The sequence below is a fragment of the Eupeodes corollae genome, chromosome 3 (genome assembly GCF_945859685.1).
Source record: "Eupeodes corollae chromosome 3, idEupCoro1.1, whole genome shotgun sequence".
Taxonomy (NCBI): Eukaryota; Metazoa; Arthropoda; class Insecta; order Diptera; family Syrphidae; genus Eupeodes; species Eupeodes corollae.
The window spans coordinates 22,308,753-22,333,051 of record NC_079149.1 but is presented as its reverse complement, the minus strand read 5'-3'; the positions used below and the strand labels follow the sequence as shown (position 1 = coordinate 22,333,051).

The 24,299-nt window shown below is 36.6% G+C and overlaps 4 protein-coding genes across 4 annotated transcripts in view; 3 read left to right on the top strand and 1 right to left on the bottom strand.

Annotated features, from left to right (window-relative positions):
• The first annotated feature begins 1,984 nt into the window (after window positions 1-1,984).
• LOC129951138 (4-pyridoxate dehydrogenase-like) lies at window positions 1,985-3,988 on the top strand. Its single transcript, XM_056063154.1, has 2 exons — window positions 1,985-2,133; window positions 2,207-3,988. The coding sequence occupies exons 1-2, from the start codon at window positions 1,989-1,991 to the stop codon at window positions 3,979-3,981; spliced, it is 1,920 nt and encodes a 639-aa protein (XP_055919129.1). The 5' UTR covers window positions 1,985-1,988; the 3' UTR covers window positions 3,982-3,988.
• Window positions 3,989-6,373: 2,385 nt separating this feature from the next.
• LOC129952316 (glucose dehydrogenase [FAD, quinone]-like) lies at window positions 6,374-8,505 on the top strand. Its single transcript, XM_056064852.1, has 2 exons — window positions 6,374-6,570; window positions 6,718-8,505. The coding sequence occupies exons 1-2, from the start codon at window positions 6,411-6,413 to the stop codon at window positions 8,433-8,435; spliced, it is 1,878 nt and encodes a 625-aa protein (XP_055920827.1). The 5' UTR covers window positions 6,374-6,410; the 3' UTR covers window positions 8,436-8,505.
• Window positions 8,506-10,373: 1,868 nt separating this feature from the next.
• Window positions 10,374-24,299, bottom strand: part of LOC129950371 (uncharacterized) — a 60,537-nt gene continuing 46,611 nt past the window's right edge. Inside the window, exons 4-10 of the mRNA XM_056062314.1 lie at window positions 20,279-20,452; window positions 20,015-20,207; window positions 19,568-19,946; window positions 19,380-19,501; window positions 18,951-19,315; window positions 12,290-12,480; window positions 10,374-12,155 (exon numbers count right to left, since the gene is read on the bottom strand). Coding sequence (XP_055918289.1) covers window positions 10,435-12,155; window positions 12,290-12,480; window positions 18,951-19,315; window positions 19,380-19,501; window positions 19,568-19,946; window positions 20,015-20,207; window positions 20,279-20,452 — 3,145 coding nt within the window. The 3' untranslated portion in view covers window positions 10,374-10,434. The remainder of the gene's footprint in view (window positions 12,156-12,289; window positions 12,481-18,950; window positions 19,316-19,379; window positions 19,502-19,567; window positions 19,947-20,014; window positions 20,208-20,278; window positions 20,453-24,299) is intronic.
• Window positions 20,502-23,998, top strand: LOC129952317 (glucose dehydrogenase [FAD, quinone]-like). The gene is made up of 2 exons (XM_056064853.1): window positions 20,502-22,203; window positions 22,265-23,998. Exons 1-2 carry the CDS (start codon window positions 22,065-22,067, stop codon window positions 23,977-23,979), a joined length of 1,854 nt encoding a protein of 617 aa, XP_055920828.1. The 5' UTR covers window positions 20,502-22,064; the 3' UTR covers window positions 23,980-23,998.

Sequence of the window (24,299 nt, the reverse complement as noted above, 5' to 3'; positions counted from 1 at the left end):
AATACGTTACATTACGTTTCTTTTTCTTACGATTGTCAAACGAAACGTGAGGTCGAAGCTCCATTGTGATAGCATGCATTTAATTTCTTTGACATTTTGTTATAGCTGTTGAGCTGTCAGACAAAACAAATGTTTAGATAATTGAACTAGAGCTTCCATTTGGAGCAACAATACGTTACATTACGTTTCTTTTCCTTACGATTATCAAACGAAACGTGAGGTCGAAGCTCCATTGTGATAGCATGCATTTAATTTCTTTGACATTTTGTTACAGCTGTTAAGCTGTCAGACAAAACAAATGTTTAGATAATTGAACTAGAGCTTCCATTTGGAGCAACAATACGTTACATTACGTTTCTTTTCCTTACGATTGTCAAACGAAACTTGAGGTCGAAGCTCCATTGTGAAAGCATGCATTGAATTTCTATGGCTGAACTCGTAAACGCCAGGTAAAGCCGAAGCTGAAGCGTTTTTGTGATTGAGCCATAAGTGTTTGATTTCTGAAACCTAGGAATTAGTTTCCGATATAGCGGGTAGATGGCTATTTTGTGGTACTAATGGTTAGATATTGTTAACTGTAATTGAAAGAGAGATACAAATGTTTGAATTTTAAAAGATGACATAAGGAACAAAAAGATAGCTCTCATGACGGAGACCAACATCGTTTTTTTTTTCAATGTTTAACCTATTTGAGAAATTGGCTAAGTTGACAGAACGTTGGATGATGATCAAAAATTGTGTATTGAATAAACCAAAAATACCAGAAATGCATAGCATAATCGTTAAAGAATTTTCTCTCGAAATATTTCCCATCGAAGATATTTTGAAATTCCAAAATTTTAACACTGCTCCTTGTTACCTAAAAAAAGTGGAAAATCTAAGTTCTGAAAAACGAGTGTAACATTCGAAATTATTTCATTGGAAGAAAAGTTATCAATTATTTATGAAACATAATCAAACAATACCAACTTTGTTGAATGATCCGCATACATTTTAAGTTCAGTAACTAAATTTTGGAGATTTTAACGAAAGAAGTTTTAATGCTTGGAGAGTCTTTGAACTCCCAGAATTACGGTGGACAAAAATTAATAAGGCTCCAAGAGTGTTTGGTATATCAAGCAATTCTAGACTTGATATTTTAAATAAAATACAAATTCAAGACAAAATAATTTAATTAAATAATTTTGGGTCATTGCAGGACATTGACTTCACCCCTATGTAATCTTGATTCATTTAATTATTTAATTAAGAAAAGAGAAAAAACTAATAGGATCAGGTATTTCAAGTTTTTGAGTTTTGTATCGGATGAAATTTTATTACTTACAAATTTTAAAGGGTCTTAAAGCTAAATTAATTTGATTGATGTTTATTTTTTATTACATGAACAACAACAATAATTCAAGGTTTTCAAATAATCTCTTTAATAAAGTGAATTGCATTAAATAAATATACAAGAACTTAAAGCATACCTGCATAAATTAAAACAAAAAGACAAATACAGTGAGACCCGGAAAAGTGTTTCACCTGTAATAACAAGTTTTGACGGGCAGTTATGCGGGTTCAGTAGTAACAAAAAAAAGCCGCTTAAGTGCATATAGCATATATAAATAAGCACTTACGTATATACTTATATAATATTAACAACAAATAGATAACAAAAACATTTAATTACATTACAATTTACATTACTCTCCATTAATGTAGATTTAGATCATTACTTTGCTATTGTTAAATTTTAAGGCTTAAAGCACAAGGAAGAGCTAAATTAACAGATCATCTGGTTTCGAATGTGTAATCTTTAAAAGGTACTTATTCGGGTTTTACTGTACAACTTTCTATTAATTTTTTTATTTGAAAAATCAAGTTCTTATATAAATTTGTATTCATGCAATCTTAAACATGAGTCATCTAAGTTCAAAGATTCCTATAAAAGCCAATTCCATCTTTAACTGAGTTTAGTTTAAAATTCATCAACTAATTGAGAAACCATGCTTAAATTTCGAGAGTGGTTTTCAGTGGAACTACTACTGTTATTCATCAGCTGCCTTGAACTTGGTTCCAGTCAGAGTATTGAGGATATATTAAAATTGGGTCAAGATGCTTACAATGAGGAAAGGGTTAAACCGGTTGAATGTAAGTTGAACAAAAAGCTGCTTTTTTGAGTGAAATTTTTCTTAGACTTCTCTTGCTCTTTATATTTATATAGTACCAACTGAAAATGAGTGTTTTGACTTCATTATTGTTGGAGCTGGACCAGCAGGTTGTGTTTTGGCTAACAGACTCTCCGAAAACCCAAATTGGACTGTTTTTCTCATCGAAGCTGGTTCAACGGAAAATATTGTCCATGATATTCCAGCACTTACAAGTTATTTGCCCTTGACAGAATCTAATTGGAATTATACCTCTACACCGCAGAAGAAGGCGTGTCTTGGTATGAACGATAAGAAGTGTGCTCTGCCTCGTGGGAAGCTTCTAGGAGGATCGAGTGGCATTAACTTTATGATCTACAATCGAGGAAATCGAAAAGATTTCGATCGAATGGCAGAAGCTGGAAATTTCGGATGGTCATATGAGGAAGTTCTGCCGTACTTCAAGCGATCAGAGAGAGCAAACTTGGAGGGTTTGAGAGATTCTCCATATCATAATACGTCAGGTTTGCAGAGTGTAGAATATGTTAAATATCGAACTCAAATGGCTGAGGCGTTTGTCAAGGCATCCGTGGATCTAGGTTATCCTCAGACTGATTACAATGGCGAATCACAATTTGGAACATCATTTGTTCAGGCGACGACTCAAAATGGACACAGACATTCTGCAGCTAAAGCCTTCGTCTTGCCAATTCTGAACCAAAGGAAGAACTTGCGTGTTCTGACCTTTGCGACCGTAACAAAAGTCCTCATCGATGAAAGCCTCTCGGCATATGGAGTTAATTTTGTCCATCAGGGTAAGAGCTACACGATCAAAGCTAGAAAGGAAGTAATTTTGTCAGCTGGGACATTTAATTCTCCACAACTGCTTATGTTGTCAGGAGTGGGTCCGAGAGATGTGCTTGAGGCTGTGGGAATTCAACAGTTGGTTGATCTTCCCGTTGGGCAGACGATGTATGATCACATGTCTCATATTGGCCCAACATTCACCACAAACTCTACCGGAGCTACTCTCTTTGTCGATCGAATAACTCCCGACGATAATGCAAGATATCAAGCAGGTGATCCATCTACAAGATTGTCTTCCATTGGAGGAGTTGAAGCTTTAACATTCATAAGGTCACAACAATCCATTTCCAGCAATGATGGTGATGATCGGCCAGATGTTGAGCTAATTTTGGCATCAGTGAGTTTGGCTAGTGATTATGGAACAGCTCTGAAAGAAAGTGGAAATTTCAAGGACGACATTTATACTACAGGATTTAAGTCCTTAGAAGGAACAGAACATTTCACAATAATGGTTATGCCATTCCACCCTAAGTCAACTGGCAGAGTATGGCTAGCGGATAGCAACCCTTTCACTCCGCCACTGATTGATCCAAATTATTTCTCAAACTATAAAGACATTGAAGTTATGTTGTCTGGAATCAAGGAAGGACTTCGTTTGGCCGAAACACCTGCCATGATGAGTATCAATGCAACTTTGTTCACAAATCCTGTGCCTGGCTGTGAGAACTTTGAATTTGGAACTGACGATTATTGGAGATGTTCGATTCAAACTCTGTCCTATACCCTGCATCACCAAGTGGCTACATGTAAAATGGGTTCTTCAAGCGATCCCAGTGCAGTGGTAAGCCCTCAACTAAAAGTTTATGGAGTAAGAAAGTTACGAGTAGTAGACACAAGTATTCTACCAGCGCCACCAACGGCACACACAAATGCTGCTTCTTTAATGATCGGCGAGAAAGCTGCCGATATGATCAAGTCTGAATGGAGTGAAGATCATTATGTTTCCGGTCTTTTTCATGAAATTTTGTTTAACTTTCAAAAATAAAAGAGTCTGAATATTTTTGGAATTGTTTGTTCTTTTTAAGGTCAGAAAAGAGCGTTCGACATTTTCGTATGTTTGGCTGTCAGCCTAAATTTAAACTTGTACACATCTGGGAAATTAAGGTTTGTAGCAGATTTGCCTTAGACATTTTTTTTAATAATTTAAAATGTTAAAAAAGGAGTAATAGATAAAACAGAGCCCTGCGGTTAGCCAGTATTTAATTTTTGAATTTCAGTATAAAATTCCGGAACCAATTAAACATGCACCAAATACGCATAAAAGATTTTCACAACACTTTTCGGGCTTTGCGAAACAAGTTAAGATCTGTCCCCTAAAAAACTTTGGAAAATATCAGAGATCTTGGAACCGTGAGTTTGCAAAAGTTCAATCTTCGAATTAATCTTAAAAACGCACCGAATTTTATACCTTATGTTTCTCAGCCTTTCAAAATCAATTCAAATTAAAGAAGTCAAACCAACCTCCCTAACACCCCGTGAATATAGACCCATATCGATCCTTCCATTTATTTCAAAGGTCTTAGAAAAACGTTTGCATAGCTAGATTTCAAGCTTCATAAAATATAATAAACTTTTTTGTTTTTACCAACCGGGATTTAGTAAGAACCACAGCTGTTATCTGCAGTTCTCAAAATTACTGATGACTGAAGGTGTGCAATTGACGATGTAAAGTTTTCATTCTTAGGACTGATTGATTTTTTAAGGCATTTGATATGGTTATTTATAACATTCTGATCTCAAAAATGGAAAGTCAGTTCTATTTTCGAAATCATCTTCCAAATTAATGCGTTCTTACCTTTCGAGAAGAAGGCAAGCTTTATCTGCAGAGGAAACAATGCCTCCACTTTTGTCTGGTGTTCCTAAGGGGTCAATTCTTGGGCCGTTGCTGTTTGCAATGTGTTTAAATGATATTCAAGGGGAAGTTCAAAATTGAACAATAGATTTATGTGTATATTGATGTAAGATGTATGCAAGTTATTTCAAAATTGGCGCGGAGATATAGTTTGATAAGCCGTAGGTTTTGAAGGCAGTTTAAAAAAAAATTTAGGTGGCACAGGAAAGAATTCCCCGCACTAACTTACGCTCCTCAGTTATTGTAATGTTTTGACCATGAAAGATATTGATCATTTGAAATTTATGCTACGGCTGAAGACTGTAAGGTCTTCGAATCCAGCACTACAAAGCAGAGCAGTAGAGGAAGGTCTTGGATCAAGTGGTGCATACAAGTAAAAAGTTCCTTACCCTACTCGGTGTGCGCAACTGAGGAGAGATCAAGCAAGATGAAGAAGTTTGTTAGGTGAGGCCCTAGTTCACATAGAAATGTAGCGCCACCATAAGTAAGTAAGTAAGAGTATTCATTGTGGCCGGCCCTGGTATTAAAGTTTAACGACACGTTTATCTAGATTATTTAGACATATTTATGTTTCAATTCGGTACTATAAATTAATTATTTGCATAACCTCCTAATTGTTTTAATTTACCTTACTTTGTTTTAAAAACTTCTTCTATTAATAGTATTTTTAAATCCAAGAATAAGTTCCTTATATCTTATATCAAGTTAGTGATAAGAAATTTTTCTATTTTACATAAACTCTTTTGTTACGGCTTAAGAGGCCTTAAATTATTTCGCTTATCCTAAACGTGATTCAATATAAAATGTTGTCTTATGAATTACTTTTGAAATGTTGGCATTTTTAATTTCAATTTTCGTTTTTTTTTTTTTTATTTGGAACTGGGTCATGAATTTAACTCTACCTGCACACTTGTGAAAGTTCGAAATAAATATATGAAAAAGTGTTGGTTAAACATTTCTAATAAATTAGGTATATAGGGTTTTTAAATTTGTGCGGGTAGATTCTGGCGCCCCGTGGTGGCCCTTATGTTCTGTAGGCATCTGTCAAATACTATGTTTATTATTCAACGGTTTTTACCAAATCATCATGTCAAATTACACGATTAAACAGCACGTTCAAATGATAAAACATTTTTAGTAAAATGAGTTTTTGTAGTGGCCCTTAAACGTTTGGTGGCCAAATTTAGAAGACCGGTCCAGTAAACAATCAACACCCGTACGTTCAAGGAACGCAAGATCGACGAGAACATCGCCGCGGTCCGTGAAAGTGTACAGCAGAATACGAGGCAGTCTATTCCTCACAGTGCACAAGAACTCGGCTTTTCGCAGACTTAAACTTGGTGCACACCTAGTTCATAAGTGTGCAGGTACCTTTAAGAAAAAAAAATATTGTTTACAAAGTAAATAAATAAAAAAGTTATCTTTAAAATTTATGAAGCTCATTAAACGTGCTACAGATTCTATTTAAAAAAAAGCATAAAACCATAACGTCTTCATAACATAGGTTCAGTAAAACTCACAATTACTCCCGGTTGGCCGTCCTGAAAATTGCTTCTAACAAAATGCCGAATTTTGGAAAAATTAAACTTCGAATTCTACTCTTGACAGTTTTACTATATGTCAGTGTTGGAAATGCACAAATTGCTGAAATATTAGCGGAAACTTTAATTTTTGGCCTGGATGCTCAAGATTTTATTTCGAAGGAACTTCTTCCTGCTGATTGTAAGTTTGTGTAGCTAGTTTTGACAGCTTGACCAAAGATTCGACTAATAACTCTTTCACCAAATTAGTGTACAAAGTGTGTTGGATCATTGTCTAAACTAACATAAATCAGTGAACTAAATGATTTAAAACTATTTAAATTTTCAGTACCAGCTCAAAATTCAAGTTATGACTTCATTATTGTGGGAGCAGGACCAGCAGGTTGCGTTTTGGCAAATCGACTCTCTGAAAATCCTAATTGGACCGTCTACTTGTTAGAAGCCGGAGGAATGGAGAATGCCGCTCATGATATCCCAGCTGCTGTATCACTTCTGCCGAGAACAAATTCGAATTGGGGGTACTACTCAGTTCCGCAAAAGAATGCCTGTAAGGGTATGTACGACGATGTGTGTGCCCTTCCAAGGGGTAAAGTTCTAGGCGGTACCAGTACCATAAACTTCATGATCTATATTCGTGGCAATAGGATAGATTATGATCGCTGGGCTGAAGCAGGAAACTACGGATGGTCTTACGATGATGTCTTACCCTATTTTAAACGATCAGAAGCTGCAAATTTGATAGGCCTTGAAAATTCCCCATATCATAATACAACTGGTCCTCTAAGTGTTGAAGATGTTTCGTACAGAACTAAAATAGCTGAAGCATTTGTTGAGGGATCACAACAGGCTGGTCACAAACTGAATGACTACAACGGTGAATCACAGTTGGGAACATCGTATGTTCAAGCCACCACCAAAAGAGGTCACAGGCATACGGCTTCAAAAGCCTATTTATACCCAATTAAAAACAAACGAAGGAATCTACATATATTGACCTTTGCAACCGTTACTAGGGTTCTAATTGATCCTAAAACGAATTCAACTTATGGAGTTGAATTTGTTTACAAAGGCAAAACGTACACCATTCGAGCTAAGAAGGAAGTTATTTTATCTGCAGGTGCCTTCAACTCTCCACAGTTGCTGATGCTTTCCGGAATCGGTCCCAGGGATGTGCTAACATCGGTTGGAATACCGATAATCAAAGAACTTCCGGTTGGAAAAATTATGTACGATCACATGAGTTTTGCTGGTCCAGTTGTATTAGTAAATACGACAGGACAAACACTCTTCGCTGACCGTTTGGGACCAATTGATTTTCTCAGGTTCGAAACAGGTGATCCCTCGACAAGATTCTCGACCATAGGTGGCGTAGAGGCATTGACTATTATCAAAACACCAAATTCAAATCAACCAGCCAAGATGCCCGATGTTGAGATAATTATGGTTTCTGCAAGCTTTGCTAGTGACTACAATACAGGATTGAGTCCAAGCGCTAATTTCCGAGATATATATTACAATGAGATGTTCAAGCAACTTAGGGGAAGAGATCATTTTTCGGGTCTAATTTTCCACTATCATCCGGAATCATTTGGGTTCCTTACCTTGAAAAATAGAGATCCATTAACTCCTCCAATTATCGATCCCAACTATTACTTCAAGGAACAAGATATTGAGTTTGTTCTTGAGGGTGTGAAGGAATTCATTCGAATTATAAATACACCTGCTATGCAAAGGATCGGTGCAAGATTGTTTGATGTTCCAACCATTGGATGTGAACAGCACGAATTTGGCAGTGATGATTATTGGAGATGTTGTATCAGGATTTTTTCGTATACTTTGCATCACCAAGTGGCCACTTGTAAAATGGGACCTTCTAGTGATCCAACAACAGTTGTCGATCCACAATTGAAGGTACACGGCATACGAAAATTGAGAGTCGCTGACACTTCACCTATACCAACGCTACCATCAGCTCATGTAAATGCTCCATCGTTCATGATTGGAGAAAAGGCTGCTGATATGATAATAGCAGAGTGGCAAAAGTAATAACAACAAAAAATACAAACAAAAAAATGTTAATAATTTTAAATATAGTAATTTATTTATGATACACATAGCAGCGCGTTTTGCTTGTACAGTGGACGTCCAATATAACGAATGCCCGATATAGCGAATTTGCGATATAACGAACGCTTTTGAAATTTACATTAACATCTCTAAATAACGAACGATGATAAAAATTTGCTATCCGATATAACGAACGCGTATATATATTGCCTTAAAATGATTTTTTTTCTTGCCATTGTGATCAGTGCATATATTTTTATGTCAACACATAAGTTTATTCTCGTACATATGTATGTGTGTGCGCCAAAGGTTCAAAACTGTAACAAGCTTTCTGTTTTTCGTTTAGTCTTCGCATCGCCTACTAAAACATTTTTGTTAGAATTCTTATTTTTTGGTTTGTCTATCGCTATGCAGTTTTGAATTTTATGTACGGTCTTACACACACATATTCAATGACATGACGGCAAGATAATGTTAGCAGTTAAATAATGTTTTTGTTTTTTAAAGTCTCGTCTGGTTGAAACGCTCCGTAATAATTTTGTAGATTTAGTTTTGTGTACAAAATATTAAAATGAATACAAAATCTCAACGTACTCGGCTTTCATTAAAAGACAAAGTCAAAATTATTGATGAGGGCAACAAAGGCGTTTCACTTAAGGAAATTTCAATAAAATTCCGTGTGCCAAAATCAACAATATGTGGGATTAAGAAAAGTCGCACAAAAATTTTGAAGAACCTGAACTTGACACACAATGGCTCTCTACAACGTAAATCTATGCGAAAGGGATAGTTTTCTAATATGGAAAATAGGCTGTACAAATTAATAAATAAATTAATAAATCAACCACTTACTTAAATTTTTTTGAATGGAAAAGTCGATCGATATAACGAACGCTCTCGTTATAGAGAATGACCTCGAACATTATATCATTCGTTATACTGGACGTCCACTGTACTTACTTTATTTATCCGGCTACCTATCTATTGAAGGTCTCAGACTGAAATATTGAGTTCTTTCATCGTTTGCGGTCTCTTATCAGCTCCTTCCAGTTGGCGAGACCAAGCGCTCATGTGTCAATAACCACGCGATCCTAGTAGCGAAGTTTTAGTCTTCCCATAGTCCGTCTTGGGGGCTGGAGCGTTTTTGTCAAATTACTCGATATGGCGGAACTAGGGAAGAAGGCGTGTTTTAGATTTTTTTAAACGCATCTACATCTGGACATAGCTCGTACAGTTCAAGGTGGACTGCTTTAGAAAAACCTATAAAACGTGAAAATAAGTAACGTTCAACTTGCATATGTATAAGCGGAGCGCTTCACATGACTGCATTTGAGGCATTGGACACTTTGATCTACCTAGCACCCCTTGATATATTTAGCAAACAAATGTTTGCAAGCTCTGCTATTCGCCGCAAGGCTTTGTCGAACAAGATTAACAACAACATTGGCCACTTCCTAATTCTTAGATATTTAAAATCAATTACAAACCACACAGGCTTCACCATCCCTCAACTGCAATTTGACAGAAACTTCCAGATTTCTACACCTTCCAGATATTTCTGGGAGGATAGGGCACTCCACGTTTATAAAGAGATGGGTCAAAAATAAATGAAGGCGTTGTTGGAGGTTTGTACTCTGAATGACTGAAATTAAGTCTCTCATTCCGCCTTCTCAATCATTGTAGCGTTGTTCTGGCAGAACTTTTAGCGATAAAATAGGGCTTAAAGAAATCGTGATACCCTTATTTTGAAATGAATATATTTTCAAAAATGCAATTGCATTCATTTGTTTACTTTAGTTTGACAGATTTTAGGTCTGTTTGTTTATTAATGAGACCTGTTGCCTTTGTCTTTCGGTTCATGAAAACCACTAAGTGACAGTTCCTTGCTGTAAAAAAAAGTTTTAGCGTATACAGGACTCTATTTCAAAACTGCTAGAATAATTTTATTTATTCAAATGATTTTTTTATTTGAAATAAACTACTGCCACTCTGCTATTATCATATCGGCAGCCTTTTCCCCAATCATAAACGAAGCAGCATTGGTATGAGCTGTTGGTGGAATTGGTATGATTCCTGTATCAGCAACTCTCAATTTCCTCACACCGTGCACCTTTAATTGTGGATCAACAACGGTTGTTGGATCACTAGACGGTCCCATTTTGCAAGTGGCCACTTGATGATGCAGTGTATAAGAAAGAACCTTAATCGAACATCTCCAATAATCATCACTTCCAAATGTTTGATCTTCACAGCCTGGTGTTGGAATATCATGCAATTTTGCACCGATCTTTTGCATAGCAGGAGTTTCTGTAATTCGAATTGCTTCCTTGACACCCTCCAAAATTACCTCAATATCTTCATCCACTGCGAAATAGTTAGGATCGATAATTGGTGGAGTTGTTGGATCATTGTTCAACAATGAAATGTACCCAAATGATTTAGGGTGGAACAGCAAAATCAAATTTGTGTAATGATCTTGAAATTTATCAGCAAGTGGCTTAAACATGGTATTGTAAATTGTATCCTTCAGATTGGCGCCTTCTTTCAATCCCGTTCCAAAATCACCAGCAAAGCCTGTTGAAGCCATAATTATTTCAATATCTGGCATATCAGCGGGTTCCGTTGAATTAGGGGTTTTGATAAAAGCCAATGATTCCACACCACCTATGGTCGAGAATCGTGTTGAAGGACTACCAGTTTTGTACCGCAGATAGTCAATTGGTCCCAAACGGGTGGCATATAGTGTCTGTCTGGTTGTGTTTACTGTGACAACTGGGCCGATGAAACTCATGTGATCGTACATAATTTTTCCAACCGGAAGTTCTTTGATTATTGGAATCCCAACAGATGTAAGTACGTCATTAGGACCGATTCCGGAAAGCATCAGCAACTGTGGAGAATTGAAGGCACCTGCTGATAGAATAACTTCCTTCTTAGCTCGAATGGTGTACTTTTTGTTTCTGTACAAGAATTCAACTCCATAAGATGAATTCGTAGCAGTATCAATTAGAATCCTGAGAACGGTTGCAAAGGTCAATATATGGAGATTCTTTCGTTCCTGACTAATTGGGTCCAAATAAGCCTTTGCAGCTGAGTGCCTGTGACCTTTTTTGGTTGTGGCTTGAACATATGATACTCCCATCTGTGATTCTCCATTGTAGTCATTCAATTTATGACCAGCTTCTTGAGCTCCCTCAACAAAAGCATCAACTATTTTAGTTCTGTATGAAACATCTTCAACACTTAGAGGACCAGTTGTATTATGATATGGGGAATTTTCAAGGTCTTTTAAATTTGCAGCTTCCGATCGTTTAAAATATGGTAAGACATCATCGTAAGACCATCCGTAGTTTCCTGCTTCAGCCCAACGATCAAAATCTCTCTTATTTCCACGATTGTAAATCATAAAGTTTATTCCACTGGTACCACTTAGAAGCTTGCCCCTAGGAAGAGCACACTCGTTGTTGTACATACCGAAGCAAGATTTTTTTTGTGGAACGGATTTATATCCCCAGTTGGAATTAGTCTTTTGGAGAAGTGACACCAAAGCTGGAATGTCATGAGCGAAGTTTTCCTTTCCTCCAGCTTCCAACAGGTAAACAGTCCAATTAGGGTTCTCAGAGAGTCGATTTGCCAGAACGCAACCTGCTGGTCCAGCTCCCACAATGATGAAGTCGTAACTGGCATTTTGAGGTGGCACTAAATAACAAATATATCATATATTAAATGATCGTTGTTCACTGATTTTAGAAGATTAAGGCATAGGTTCAACCAGAATTAACCTAGTTGAACCCCAGTCTAAGAGAAAAAGAGCCTTTTTTGGTTGTACTTACAATCAGCTGGAAGAAGTTCCTCAGAAATGAAATCCTTAGCATTTAGGCCAAAAGTTAAAAGATTCACAGCAGCGTTTGCAATTTGTGCATTGCCAGCACTAGCAAAAAGTAAAACTGTCGCCAAAAGGCAACTTAATCCAAATTTGACAAAATTCAGCATATCGTTAGAGTTGAACAACCAGCACGAGTGTTACTGAATTTATGAATATTTCAAAATCATACGCTCTTTTAAATAGGACCGTTTCTTCGGTATACCAACATCATTGCTTTGTCGGAAAATAAAGATTAATTAATTTAGTAGAAAACACATTTTTATTTGAGTTTTAATTTAAGAGGCATTAATATTTCTTAAAGGTCCCTGCAGACTACGGCACATCAGAGCCATACATTTCCTGTGCTTTTTTTTCTAAAAGTTGTCTTAATGTAAAGATTCAAATCTCTTATTATGAAAAGTTTAAATTATATTTTGCAATAGAAAAAATCGACTTATTCCAAGAAAAAGCTATTAATTGGTGTAAAGTACATTGATTAGTCGAAATTTTGTCGTTGGCGAAAATTTGAAATGTGCGTAGGTACCATAATATTAAAATTGAACAGATAATAATTCTTTTTATTTAAGCAAGTGAAATAAATTAGCTAAGAATTGTGTACAAAAATATAACAATAGTAAAGCGAAGGGGCATCAATTAACAATGCTGGTAGACCGCTGGGTAAACATTTGTTTAATAAAACAAACGCGCAGAAAAATAAAACAGATTTATTAACAAAAAGTTACATAAGTCATTTACTCAAAAAAAAAAAAAAAAAATATATCTCTGATGAATTTAAGCGCCTCTGAAAAGACTTCAATTCTCTTAGTTTGATAAGACTTTATTGTTGTGCCCTGGCTTGCATTTAAAAATTTGATAAAAATGAAGTATGTAGGTGTTAATAAACTTAGAATTTGCACAAAAGTCGAAATCGATTGAATAAATAATAATTAAACTTTTAAAATAATACACATGGCAATCAAAAAAATTGTTTTTTTTTTTCTAATATACAGGGTTATCCATTTAGCGATTTCAAAAGTAAAAGTAAATGAAACTAATATGAAATATTTTTGTTTATGATATTTCTTTTTTATTTTAAATTTTGAACGTTGACTTTATCATTTAAATGGCCACCTGGCGAGTTGTTGCAAGCATCGATTCCTTGGAGGTAATTTTTGACCACCTTTTGGCACATATTGGGCTGTATCTCAGCCATAACTTGACAAATGTTAATCCAAAAGTCCCGCGGTGTCAAATAGCAAGATCTTGGTGGCCAGTTGATATCGCCACGACGAGAAATTAAGCCATATCCACTTGAGCTGTGTCATGTGGCACCGTCTTGTTTCAACCACATATTCTTCAAGTCGTATTTTTTATTAGCGGGCACAATAAAGACAGTTCTCATATGACCATAACGCTCCAAATTAACGGTGCCAGTCGTTTCGTTGTCGATTTCGAAGAAATAAGGTCCAATCACACCTCCGAACTAAAGAGCACATCAAACAGTGACTTTTTGTGGACTTGAGGATTCTCAGAACCCCAAATATGAACATTTTGTTTTTTTAACATACCCACCGAGTGAGAAATGTGCTTCATCGCTGAACAAATTTTTTTTTCGAAAAATCGCCGTCCAATGTCTGTTGTTCAAGCACGCATTCGACGTACCTACGTACGGTAGTTAAGCGATCCATTTTCTTAAATGTCAGACTTTCAACTGAAAAAAAAATTGTCTTATCAACGTAGTTTGACAGATGTCGAATTTCAGGCTTATGCTTTTCAAGCCACAAAATGGAGAACCCTTTTATTATATATCTTTTCGCCCAGAATTGTTCTAACCATATATGGTCTTTACTGTAATCTTCAGTCCCTGTACAAAAATTATTGCAGAGAAATCCGCCGGGAAATCGATAACTTCTAATATTATCTAAGATGAGGCTGCAAAGACTAAAGTGGATACATCATAGTGGACCTGCAGTCAATACTGAGGATATGAAAGGACGACTTATGCATACTGTATAACTGACTTACTTACTTAGGTGTGGAAACCGTACAAGATGGCGCGTAGGTGTTCCTAACGGACTGAACAATTCTGAGTTCAGTCTGTTGGGAACCCCTTAAAAGGCATATGGCCTCTAATACGCCTTCGCGCCATCGTGTACGGTTTCCAGAGATGAGTTTCAGCTTCCTTCAACTCTTGCCTAGTGACGCTGACTGTTGCCTCAGCTGTCTTGTGAAATGTGCTTCTCGGTCGTCCAGTTTGTCTTCCTTCTTATGTGAGCGGATTCCACTGGATTGCTTGGCCTGCAATGCAGTCGTTACCTTCCAATCCATTGCCACTTACGTTTTTGTATTATAGATTCTATAGGTTCCTGACCTGTATTTCTATGAAGCACCTCATTTGAAATACGGTTTGGCCAGAAAATCCTTAGGATGTTACGAAAACATCTATTTACAAAGGTTTGCAGCCTTCTTGTTATCGCTGAAGTAACCTTCCAAGTGCTGCACCCATTAAGAAGCATAAATTCGACATTTGTGCGAAACAGTCGTAGCTTTATTCTTAAGCTGATGGAGTTATTCATACCGAACTCTGCTTTACCTTTGCCGATGCGGCAGATGATGTCCCGTTCGGTTCCACCTTCGATGGAAACGATGCTTCTAAGGTATTGAAAGCTCTCCACTTTTCCAACGGTTGCGAGAAAATATTTATTTGAAAGGATGGTCGGGTTCCGAGGCTGGTCATTTTTGTTTTTCCGCAATTAATTTTCTGCCCCACAACTTCTGCTTCTCTCTCCACATTTGTTGTCATTTGATGGAGATCCATGATCATATGGGATAGTAAGCAAACATCGTTCGCGTAATCCAAGTGCTTTAAATAGGACATCAAAGTCCATACATCGCTTACACCAACAAAACCAATATTGACGACAGAATACAGACCTTTCAGACTCCGCTTCGGATATACTCCCTGTTAACGCTATCAAAGGCCTTCTCGAAGTCGATGAACACAAGGTGTAGTGGTGATCGTTTTTTAACGCACTGTTCTGTAATGATTCGCAAGGTGGTAATATGATCAATACAGGACGATCCAGAGCGGTATCCCGCTTGTTCGGCATCGAGTGTGGCCTCAAGGTGTTCTCTGATGCGTTCCAGTGTAACTTTTGCTACTATTTTGGCAACGGCTGGTAGAACGCAAATTCCTCTCCAGTTTTCGCACTTTGTAAGATCTCCTCTTTTTGGGAGTTTGACGATAATTCCCTTCTTCCACTCATGGGTTAAGTATTCGGTGGTCCAGGCTTCTTTTATAAATATTTATGAAGCAGATCGCTTGATGACGTTGGCGCTGCTTGTAAAAACTCTGCGGGAATTCCATCAAGTCCTGCCGCTTTGTTGTTCTTAACTGCTTTAATTTCGGCAACAATCTATCCTTTCTAGAAGTTGCGGTGCGTATTCGGGGATTAGTTTCTTCAGGCGCTTCAGAAGTTATCGGCTGCACGCTGTTTGCAAACACTCGATTTAAAACTGAGGAAAAGTGTTTTTTCCACCTTCTGACTTGCTCTACTTCTTTCACTAGGTGTTGCTTTGAGCTGTGTGTACCGGTCAGCTCTTTGGTTATTCTGTAAACGCTCCTGCTTTCACACCTGTTTGCAGCATCTTCTGCATCTTGCGCCAATGCGTTGATGTAGTTACGCTTGTCGCGGCGCACATTGCGGTGAACCTCTCTTTTTTTTCATGCAATACGAGGACTCCAGCTCGTTTCTTTCTTCCTCTTGTGCAGCAGTTATTCGAGCCATTAACTGTTTGCGTTCGTTGATCCTTGCCAAGATTCTTCTGATATCCAAATGTTGTTGCTTCCTTTTTTCCGACCGACTATATAACGGCGCCAGCGAACCGAATTCCGCTGTCAGGCAATAGGATCCATTCAACATAGACGACGAAAGCCAACAATCCCGTCTTTCTGTCTTAGACGAAGTTAAGAATGTCATATCTAAGCTAAGGCCTAACAAGGCTGCTGGAGCAGATGCCAAGAATGCCAAGGTCTTCAAAGCTGATGGAGATCATTTTGTTGGGAACATTCACCAAATTATCTGTTAGATATGGTCGGAAGAAAGCATGTCCGATGAATGGAACCTTAGTATTGTTTATCCGATTCTGAATAAAGGAGACCTTCTAAACTGCACCAAATGTAGAAGCATCAGTCTACTTAACATCGCTTACAAGATCTTTTCTGGCGTAATATGTGAACGTCTTAAGCTCATCGTCAACAACCTGATAGGTCCTTATGAGTGTGATTTTAGACCAGGAAAATCCACAGCCGATCAAACATTCACATTACGGGCGATCCTGGAAAAAACCCAAGAACACTAAATTTACACCCACCATATTTTCATCGATTTCAAGGCCGCACATGACAGGATCTACAGGGACGACCTGTATAGAGCCATGTCTAGTTTTGGCATCCCTGCCAAACTCGTCCGTTTGTGCAGGATGATCATGGAGAATTCACGCTACTTCACAAAGGTTGGAAACAACTTAACAGAACCTTTCGATGTCAAAAAAGGCTTTAGACATGGTGATGCACTGTCATGTGATTTATTTTTAACACCGCACTGGAAAGAATAATTCAGTGCTCCCACGTCAATACTAGATGCACTAAAATGGGTTTAGCGGTTAATGAAAGAAAAACAAAGTATATGGTGTCATCAAGAAAGGGCTTACAACAATGACTTCTTGTTCAAAACGTCGCCATCGCCAAACGTAACTATGAGGTAGCTAACAGCTGTTTCTTTGGACCTTGATCATCCCCGTCCTGCTTTACGGTGGAGAACCTTGGGTCGTTTTAAAAGAAAAGGTTTTTGTATGATCAACGGTCCTGTGGAATAGAACGACGAGCTGTACGGGCTGTACAGCGACACTGACCTAGTTAAAAGAATTAAAGTCCAACGGCTTAGATGGCTAGGTCGTGTAAAGCGCATGGAAACCAATGCTTCGGCACGGAAAGTCTTCGAATCAACACCCGCAGGACAGCTTTGTAGAGGAAGACCGCGGGTCACAAGTGAAAAGTGACCTCACCCAACTTGAAGTGCGAAACTGGAGACATCTCGCTAGGGACCGAGCTTGATTCACATAAGACTGTAACGCAACCTTAAGTAAATAAGAAAGTAACCAATATTATCAAAATAAAAAGATATGATTATAGTTTCCGAAATAATTTGTGTTTCATTCAAAATTTAACAGAGGCCCTTAAAATTTAAAAATCCTAAGATTTTTAAAAAAATTTGGAGTGAATAACCGAGAATATTTCTGAGAGTATAGAATTCTCTTAGACCCTGAAAATATAAACTTGCCAAAAATACAAATCGAAGACGCTATAAATAGGTCTGTTCAATGTTAACACAGAGTGTCTCTATTTACAGTTCTGAATTAACTCTTATGTTTATAACATTGCACTGGTGTATGCAATAACATTATTTGCTCTACAGCGTTTTAGGGCACTCTTACATTCCACATTTTTTGTCGGTTGAAGAAATCAGATTGCAGTTTTTAATAGTTTTTTGACACTCGCTTCGACCTGTCACGAAAATCGAACAAACCTATGTGACAGACGGAGAAATTTTGACAGTTCAAAGCGGCCATTTTGTTTTTTGTATGTCGAAAACAAAAACTTACTCCACCTTTAAAACTTCTGTAGAGTAAAAAGACACCAATTTAATTCAAAAACTAATTTCAAAAATAAAAAAAAAACATATATTTTATTTCCAAATATACAATTTATCATTATTATTATTTGTTTAACTACAACACACATTCATGCACGACTTATAGTTTTATTTTTTGTGTATTTAATATAAACAAAATCGTACCATATACAAAATTAATTTGATTAAATTTTTGTTTCTTTAGTTACAAACCCGCTAACTTAAATTATAAATAAAAAAAAAACAAATATCAAAAATAAAAATAAAAAATTGGATCAAAACTAAACCAACAAAAAAAAAATAAAAAAATTAAAATATTGTTATTTTGTATAAATATTTATAAATGTATATGTATTTTTTTCTTTAAATCGTATAAACAAAAATATTTCTTGTAATTTTATATTTCCAATATTTTATTCTTCAAAATATAATTATTTTTTCTCTCTTTAAATATATACAACCACTTAAATATTAAATTGTTCGTTTTTTACTTCTTTTTTATTAACTTAACCATAGTATTTTTTATTTTGTTTCTGTTTTTAAAGACCAATTTGAGTTTTAGTTCTTACTTAATTTTTAGAATTTTGTATATTTTGAGACTCATGAGGTATTGGAAGGGATTGAGTAAACCGTTTCAGAAGAAAAAAAAAGTAAAGAAATTGGACGGATTTTCGAAAGCTATGCTTCCTTGTGATGGTTTTTTATTGAGAATGTCGTTTATTGATGATAGGTGGCGCTTTTTTGAAACGTTTTTGATTCGTTGGATAGAAAGCCACAAGTGAATTTTATTTTTAAAGCTCATATTTCAAGTCTTCTTTTATTTTGAGTTGTTGAGACATTCGAAATATAATATACGAGTAGATTTATGGAAAAAGGAAGATTTTTTTAAGATATATATTACAAAACTTGTCTTATCTTCGTCTTTTGTTTTATTGCTTATTTTCTTTTGCTTTCTTTTTGGCCAAATCGACTTGCGCCGTTGCGAGGTAATTTGAATTTTCCAAATGTAATGTACTCTGTCGGTTTGAGCCACGTATAAGGCAGAAAACTGCTAGAACAAGAAGAACAACACCAAGTAGGAAGAGTGCAATCATTAGGATTTGCTTGGCCATTGGTGGGACAGTTGAAGCAAAATTCATTAAGTCTGTAATCTCTTCGGGAAGACCATCGACTCCATCTTCGAACCACATAATTGGGAAAATGATGTCGGGGAAGTTGGCCACTTGTTTGATGTCAACCACTTGACTGACAGCTAAATTGATTTGAATTCTAGCACGGGCACGTAGGGTCGTTCCCATGTCCTAGTTAATAATAGAAAACAGAAATTTAGGGAGTTCTTAGTTTTGGATAGGCTTTAGAACTTACTGGTTGGACATCAAGGAAAAGTTGATGTTTCTCCTTTTCTGGTGGGGAAATACCTTCGACGGCTGTTCGTAAGCTATCGTCAGCGAGGTAGAAATGTGGGAAACTTAGCATGATTGGTGAATCTTGAAAGAGAATATAAGCATGGTTAGAAATTTGAACGATCTCAAGTGTCTAATACTCAAACTTACCATATTGACACAATGAAACATTGAACAATCCGTTTGGAGCACATGAGCCAGGACCACCGGGACAGTAGCACATATTTTCAGGGTGTGTTTCGGCATCGGCGAAAACAGTCTCTGGCGGTGTGAAACGGTACCCCTTAACACCACCCTTAGTTACTACTTCCTTTTGGAAGACCAAAGGCAGAAGACGACACAAGTCCTTGTCGTAAATGTGCAAAGTGCGGTTGTGGTCTAGATGAGGTGGGAAAATGGATCCATCGGTTCCGTTCAGTCGGTTGCAGTCGTCTCCAACCCAATGTGGCAGGTATGAATGACCATTGTACTTGTCAATTATACCGAATTTGTTGATATCATTGACTCCACTGAATATTGTAATACGATCCTAAAGTGTAAGCAAATTGAAGTTGATTGAGTGAAAGAAGGCGTATAAGGTTTATTTATGTTACTTACAAGTGATGTACTATTTTTGCCATACATCAAACCAAATTCTTCGTATGGTAATTTTTGTTCTTTTGGTACAACATCCTTGGCCAATTTCAATAATGGATCTTCATAGCCCCATAAAAGTTGTCCCACAGAAACTTCAACAAATGGTTTGATCTTCAAAATGTCCATAATACTTGCCATTGCCAATCTCAAGAATCTATAAGAAATAAGATTTTTTGTTTTTAAACATGAATGTTTTATTTTTTGAAGATTGTTAATTTATTTTACCTTGCGGCATGTTTACTTTGTGATGTTGCACTTAACATGGGAATATTTGGCACAATAACAACATCATCTTCAGATCCCACTGATAAATCATCACGGAATATGTAGACCTTTTTTAAATTATAACTAAGAGTTCCATTGCGATTTGTTATGATATTGACTTTTTCCCACGATTGACTAGAAAAAAGAGAAGGAAGCAAAATTATTAGAAAATGCCTTGATATAAAAAGGTTATATTTTTATTGTTTGTAAAGATTTCAACAAATATCAAAGATTTTATAAAAATTTTCGTCATAAATTTGACTAAAAATTGCCTAAGAAATGGTTAGGAAATATGTTTGTCACTTTTTTCCTGTTATGAGTAAATGACAATCAATTTTTTGACACTTACAAATGACGTTTAATTTTTGTCATTACTTTTTTATGTTTTGTGTCAAAATTGCTGAATGAAATGACTACTTCTAGCAGATTTATCATTATTTGGCTTTCGTCTGACTAGAGGAAAATAAGAGAAGAGAAAGATATCGGTGGAAAGAATGACAATGAATAGAGTGAAGTAAAGCTTTTAGATTCTGAAGAAAAATTAAGAACACCAAATTTGATAGTCACTACCTTTTCATCGATTTCGAGGCCGCATATGACAAAATCTATAGGGATTAGTTGTATACATCCATGTCTAGTTTAGGCGTCCGTGTCAAACTCAACCAATAATTGGAAACAGCTTTACCGAACCTTTTGTTATCAAAGAATGTTTTAACAAAGGTTATATGATTACTTAAACATCTTCCGACGTCAATGTCTGTCCAACTATTAAAGACCTTACGGAGATGGACCCACGTGCTGTCCAAGGTCTAAGATGGCTATTGTTCTGAGCAAATGGAAACCAACGTTCAATTAGAGAAAGTATCCTAAGCCACTCTCAGAAGACTTCGTATTAAAAAAAGACCGCAAAATATGTCGCGCACACAAGTGGAAAGTGCGCAGCTGGAGACATCTAGCTAGAGACCTAGCTACATCACAAAGTTTGTTGGGTTAGGACCTATTTGAAACAGGAATTGAAAAATCCTCTAAGAGTAATTCTTACCATGAAAAGTTCTTTCTCAATTAGCCGTTCGGATTCGGCATACACATTTTAGGTCCCTACTTTTCCTGAAATGGCATGCACACAGGAATATTTAAGGTTTGTAAGTCACTAGGCCCTAGTTCTCTACGGACTCTTGTGCCACCTAATTATTTTATAACAAATGTCAGTTATAGTTTGTTAGTTCTTGTAAACAATAAAAATCAGAACCAATTCTTAATAACAGTTTTTCTACTAATTCCTTACATCAGAACCTTGAACCTCATTCTATAAAATGTATGAAGCCTACACGAACAACCAAAGTTATTTTATCTTGATAAGCCTTCCGAAGCATTTCGGTAAAATCTATATATTTTAATAAACAAATTAACTTTTATATCAAATAAGTTCCTAAATCTTTAAATAAAACAATTCAGTGTTTACTCTTCTAACTTTACATAAACTCAAAGTTTAAGAAGTAAAGAATTGAAATCATTAATTTGGCACATTTTTCTAACGTGTGAACAGAGCTTAAAAATAAAACAAATAAAAGCTGTTCGTTTATTGTTTTATGGATGTGCGTTAATCACACAAACAAAATATTAGATAAGCTTGTTGAAGTTCCGCATATTTAAGGCAGTTGTAATTCAATTGAACCTCAGTGCTAAGTCAAGTAAGTTACCTTGAGAGGAATTGTGTAAACCCTCTCTAGAATATATTTTAACTATCATGAAAAGTTTTGGAAGATATCTAGTTTTGTTAGTAATAGTTTTTTGTAATATTAACTTAGCGGCCAGTGAAAGTGTTGAAGAGGTTTTGAAAATGGGGCAAGATGCCTACAATGACGAAAGAACAAAACCGGTGAAGTGTAAGTTGCAACAAAACTTCACATACTATTTGTCTTGAAATTCTTTATTTTTTGGTTGCAGTACCAGCTCAAAATTCGTCTTATGATTTTATCATCGTTGGAGCTGGACCAGCAGGTTGTGTCTTAGCTAATAGACTCTCCGAAAATCCAAACTGGACCGTATTTCTCATTGAAGCTGGTGCCACGGAAAACATTGTAAACGACTTGCCAGTTTTGGCACCGAATCTTCAACTTACTCAAGCCAATTGGAATTATATGTCAACATCCCAGAAGAACGCTTGTTTCGGAATGAAGGATAACAAGTGTGCTCTTCCCCGGGGTAAGATGTTGGGTGGATCAAGTGGCATTAATTTCATGCTCTACACTCGTGGAAATCGGGAGGATTTTGATCGAATCGCTGATGCGGGTAACGTGGGTTGGTCGTACGACGATGTCCTACCGTACTTCCTGCGTTCCGAAAAAGCTAATTTAATTGGATTGAATGATTCGCCCTATCACAATACCACAGGTTTACTAGGTGTTGAAGATGTACAATTTCGAACAGCCATGGGTAATGCTCTTGTGGAAGGGTCGGAGTCTTTGGGATATCCAAAGATTGACTACAATGGAGCCACTCAATTTGGGACGTCTCACATTCAGGCTACTCTTCTAAATGGACATAGACACACTGCAGCCAAGGCGTTTGTCTTACCAATTGTGAACAAGAGGAAGAATTTGCATGTCTTGACTTTTGCAACTGTCACTAAAATCCTAATCGACGTCAAGACATTGTCGGCTTATGGAGTTAATTTTGTCCATAGAGGCAAGAGTTACACCATCAAAGCTAGGAAGGAAGTTATTTTGTCGGCGGGAACATTTAATTCACCCCAATTGCTTCTCTTGTCGGGTATTGGTCCAAAAGATGTTCTCGATTCAGCCGGTATCGAACAGATAGTTGATCTTCCTGTTGGCAGTTTAATGTACGAGCATTTATCTCATTTTGGTCCAATTTTCACAACAAATGTCAAGGGAGGTACACTCTTCACAGAACGCATAACTCCTAGGGATATACAAAAATTCGAAGATGGAGATCCCAGTACCCGGATATCAAGCCCCGCAGGTGTCGAAGCCTTGACATTCTACAGAAGTCATAAGTCACGCGACGATTTTGATCGTCCTGATGTCGAGATACTACTTTTGTCTGGCAGTTTAGCCAGTGACTACGGAAAGGGCTTAAAGGTAGCTGGGAATTTTAAGGATGAAATATATTCCACTGTCTTTAAGCCTCTTGAGGGAGTTGAACACTTTTCCATGTTCGTAATTGGACTCCATCCGATTTCAAAGGGTAAACTTTGGATAGAAAATAGTGATCCTTTTACTCCGCCGATTATTGATCCAAATTATCTTGCTTCTGACAATGATATTGAGGTTACTTTGGCTGGAATCAAGGAGGCAATTCGTATTGGTGAAACACCTGCTATGAAGAGTATCAATGCAACTTTGTACAGAAAGCAAGTTCCTGGCTGTGAGGACTATACATTTGGTAGTGACAATTATTGGAGGTGTTCGATCAAAGTATTGTCTTATACGTTGCATCACCAAGTAGGAACTTGCAAAATGGGACCTTTGAATGATCCAACAACAGTTGTTGATCCACAATTGAGAATTAAGGGTGTGAGGAGTCTTAGAGTTGTCGATTCTTCAATTCTGCCACAGCTGATTTCAGGACATACTAATGCAGTGTCATTTATGATCGGGGAGAAAGCATCCGATATGATTAAAATGGAATGGGAATAAACATTTTACAAAGTTCATACTTTAAGTTTTTTTTTAAAATACTTTATTAATTTATTTTGAAATGAGCTTACATAGAAAGTGCCTGAGGAAATTCTTCAATGAAGAGACAAAATTTTAGGCTATTACATTTGCTAATGATGCTAATTTTCCGAAAAAGAATTTTATCAGGAGAATTGCGATGGACATAACAGCTTAGAATCCACGGAAGATGCATTAATAAAATAGCATTCGAAATAGTCAAGAACTTAGAAGATTTTATAAACAACATATTTTTGTCAATATCAGCTTTTAGATTGGTATTTTTTAACAGTAATCAATCG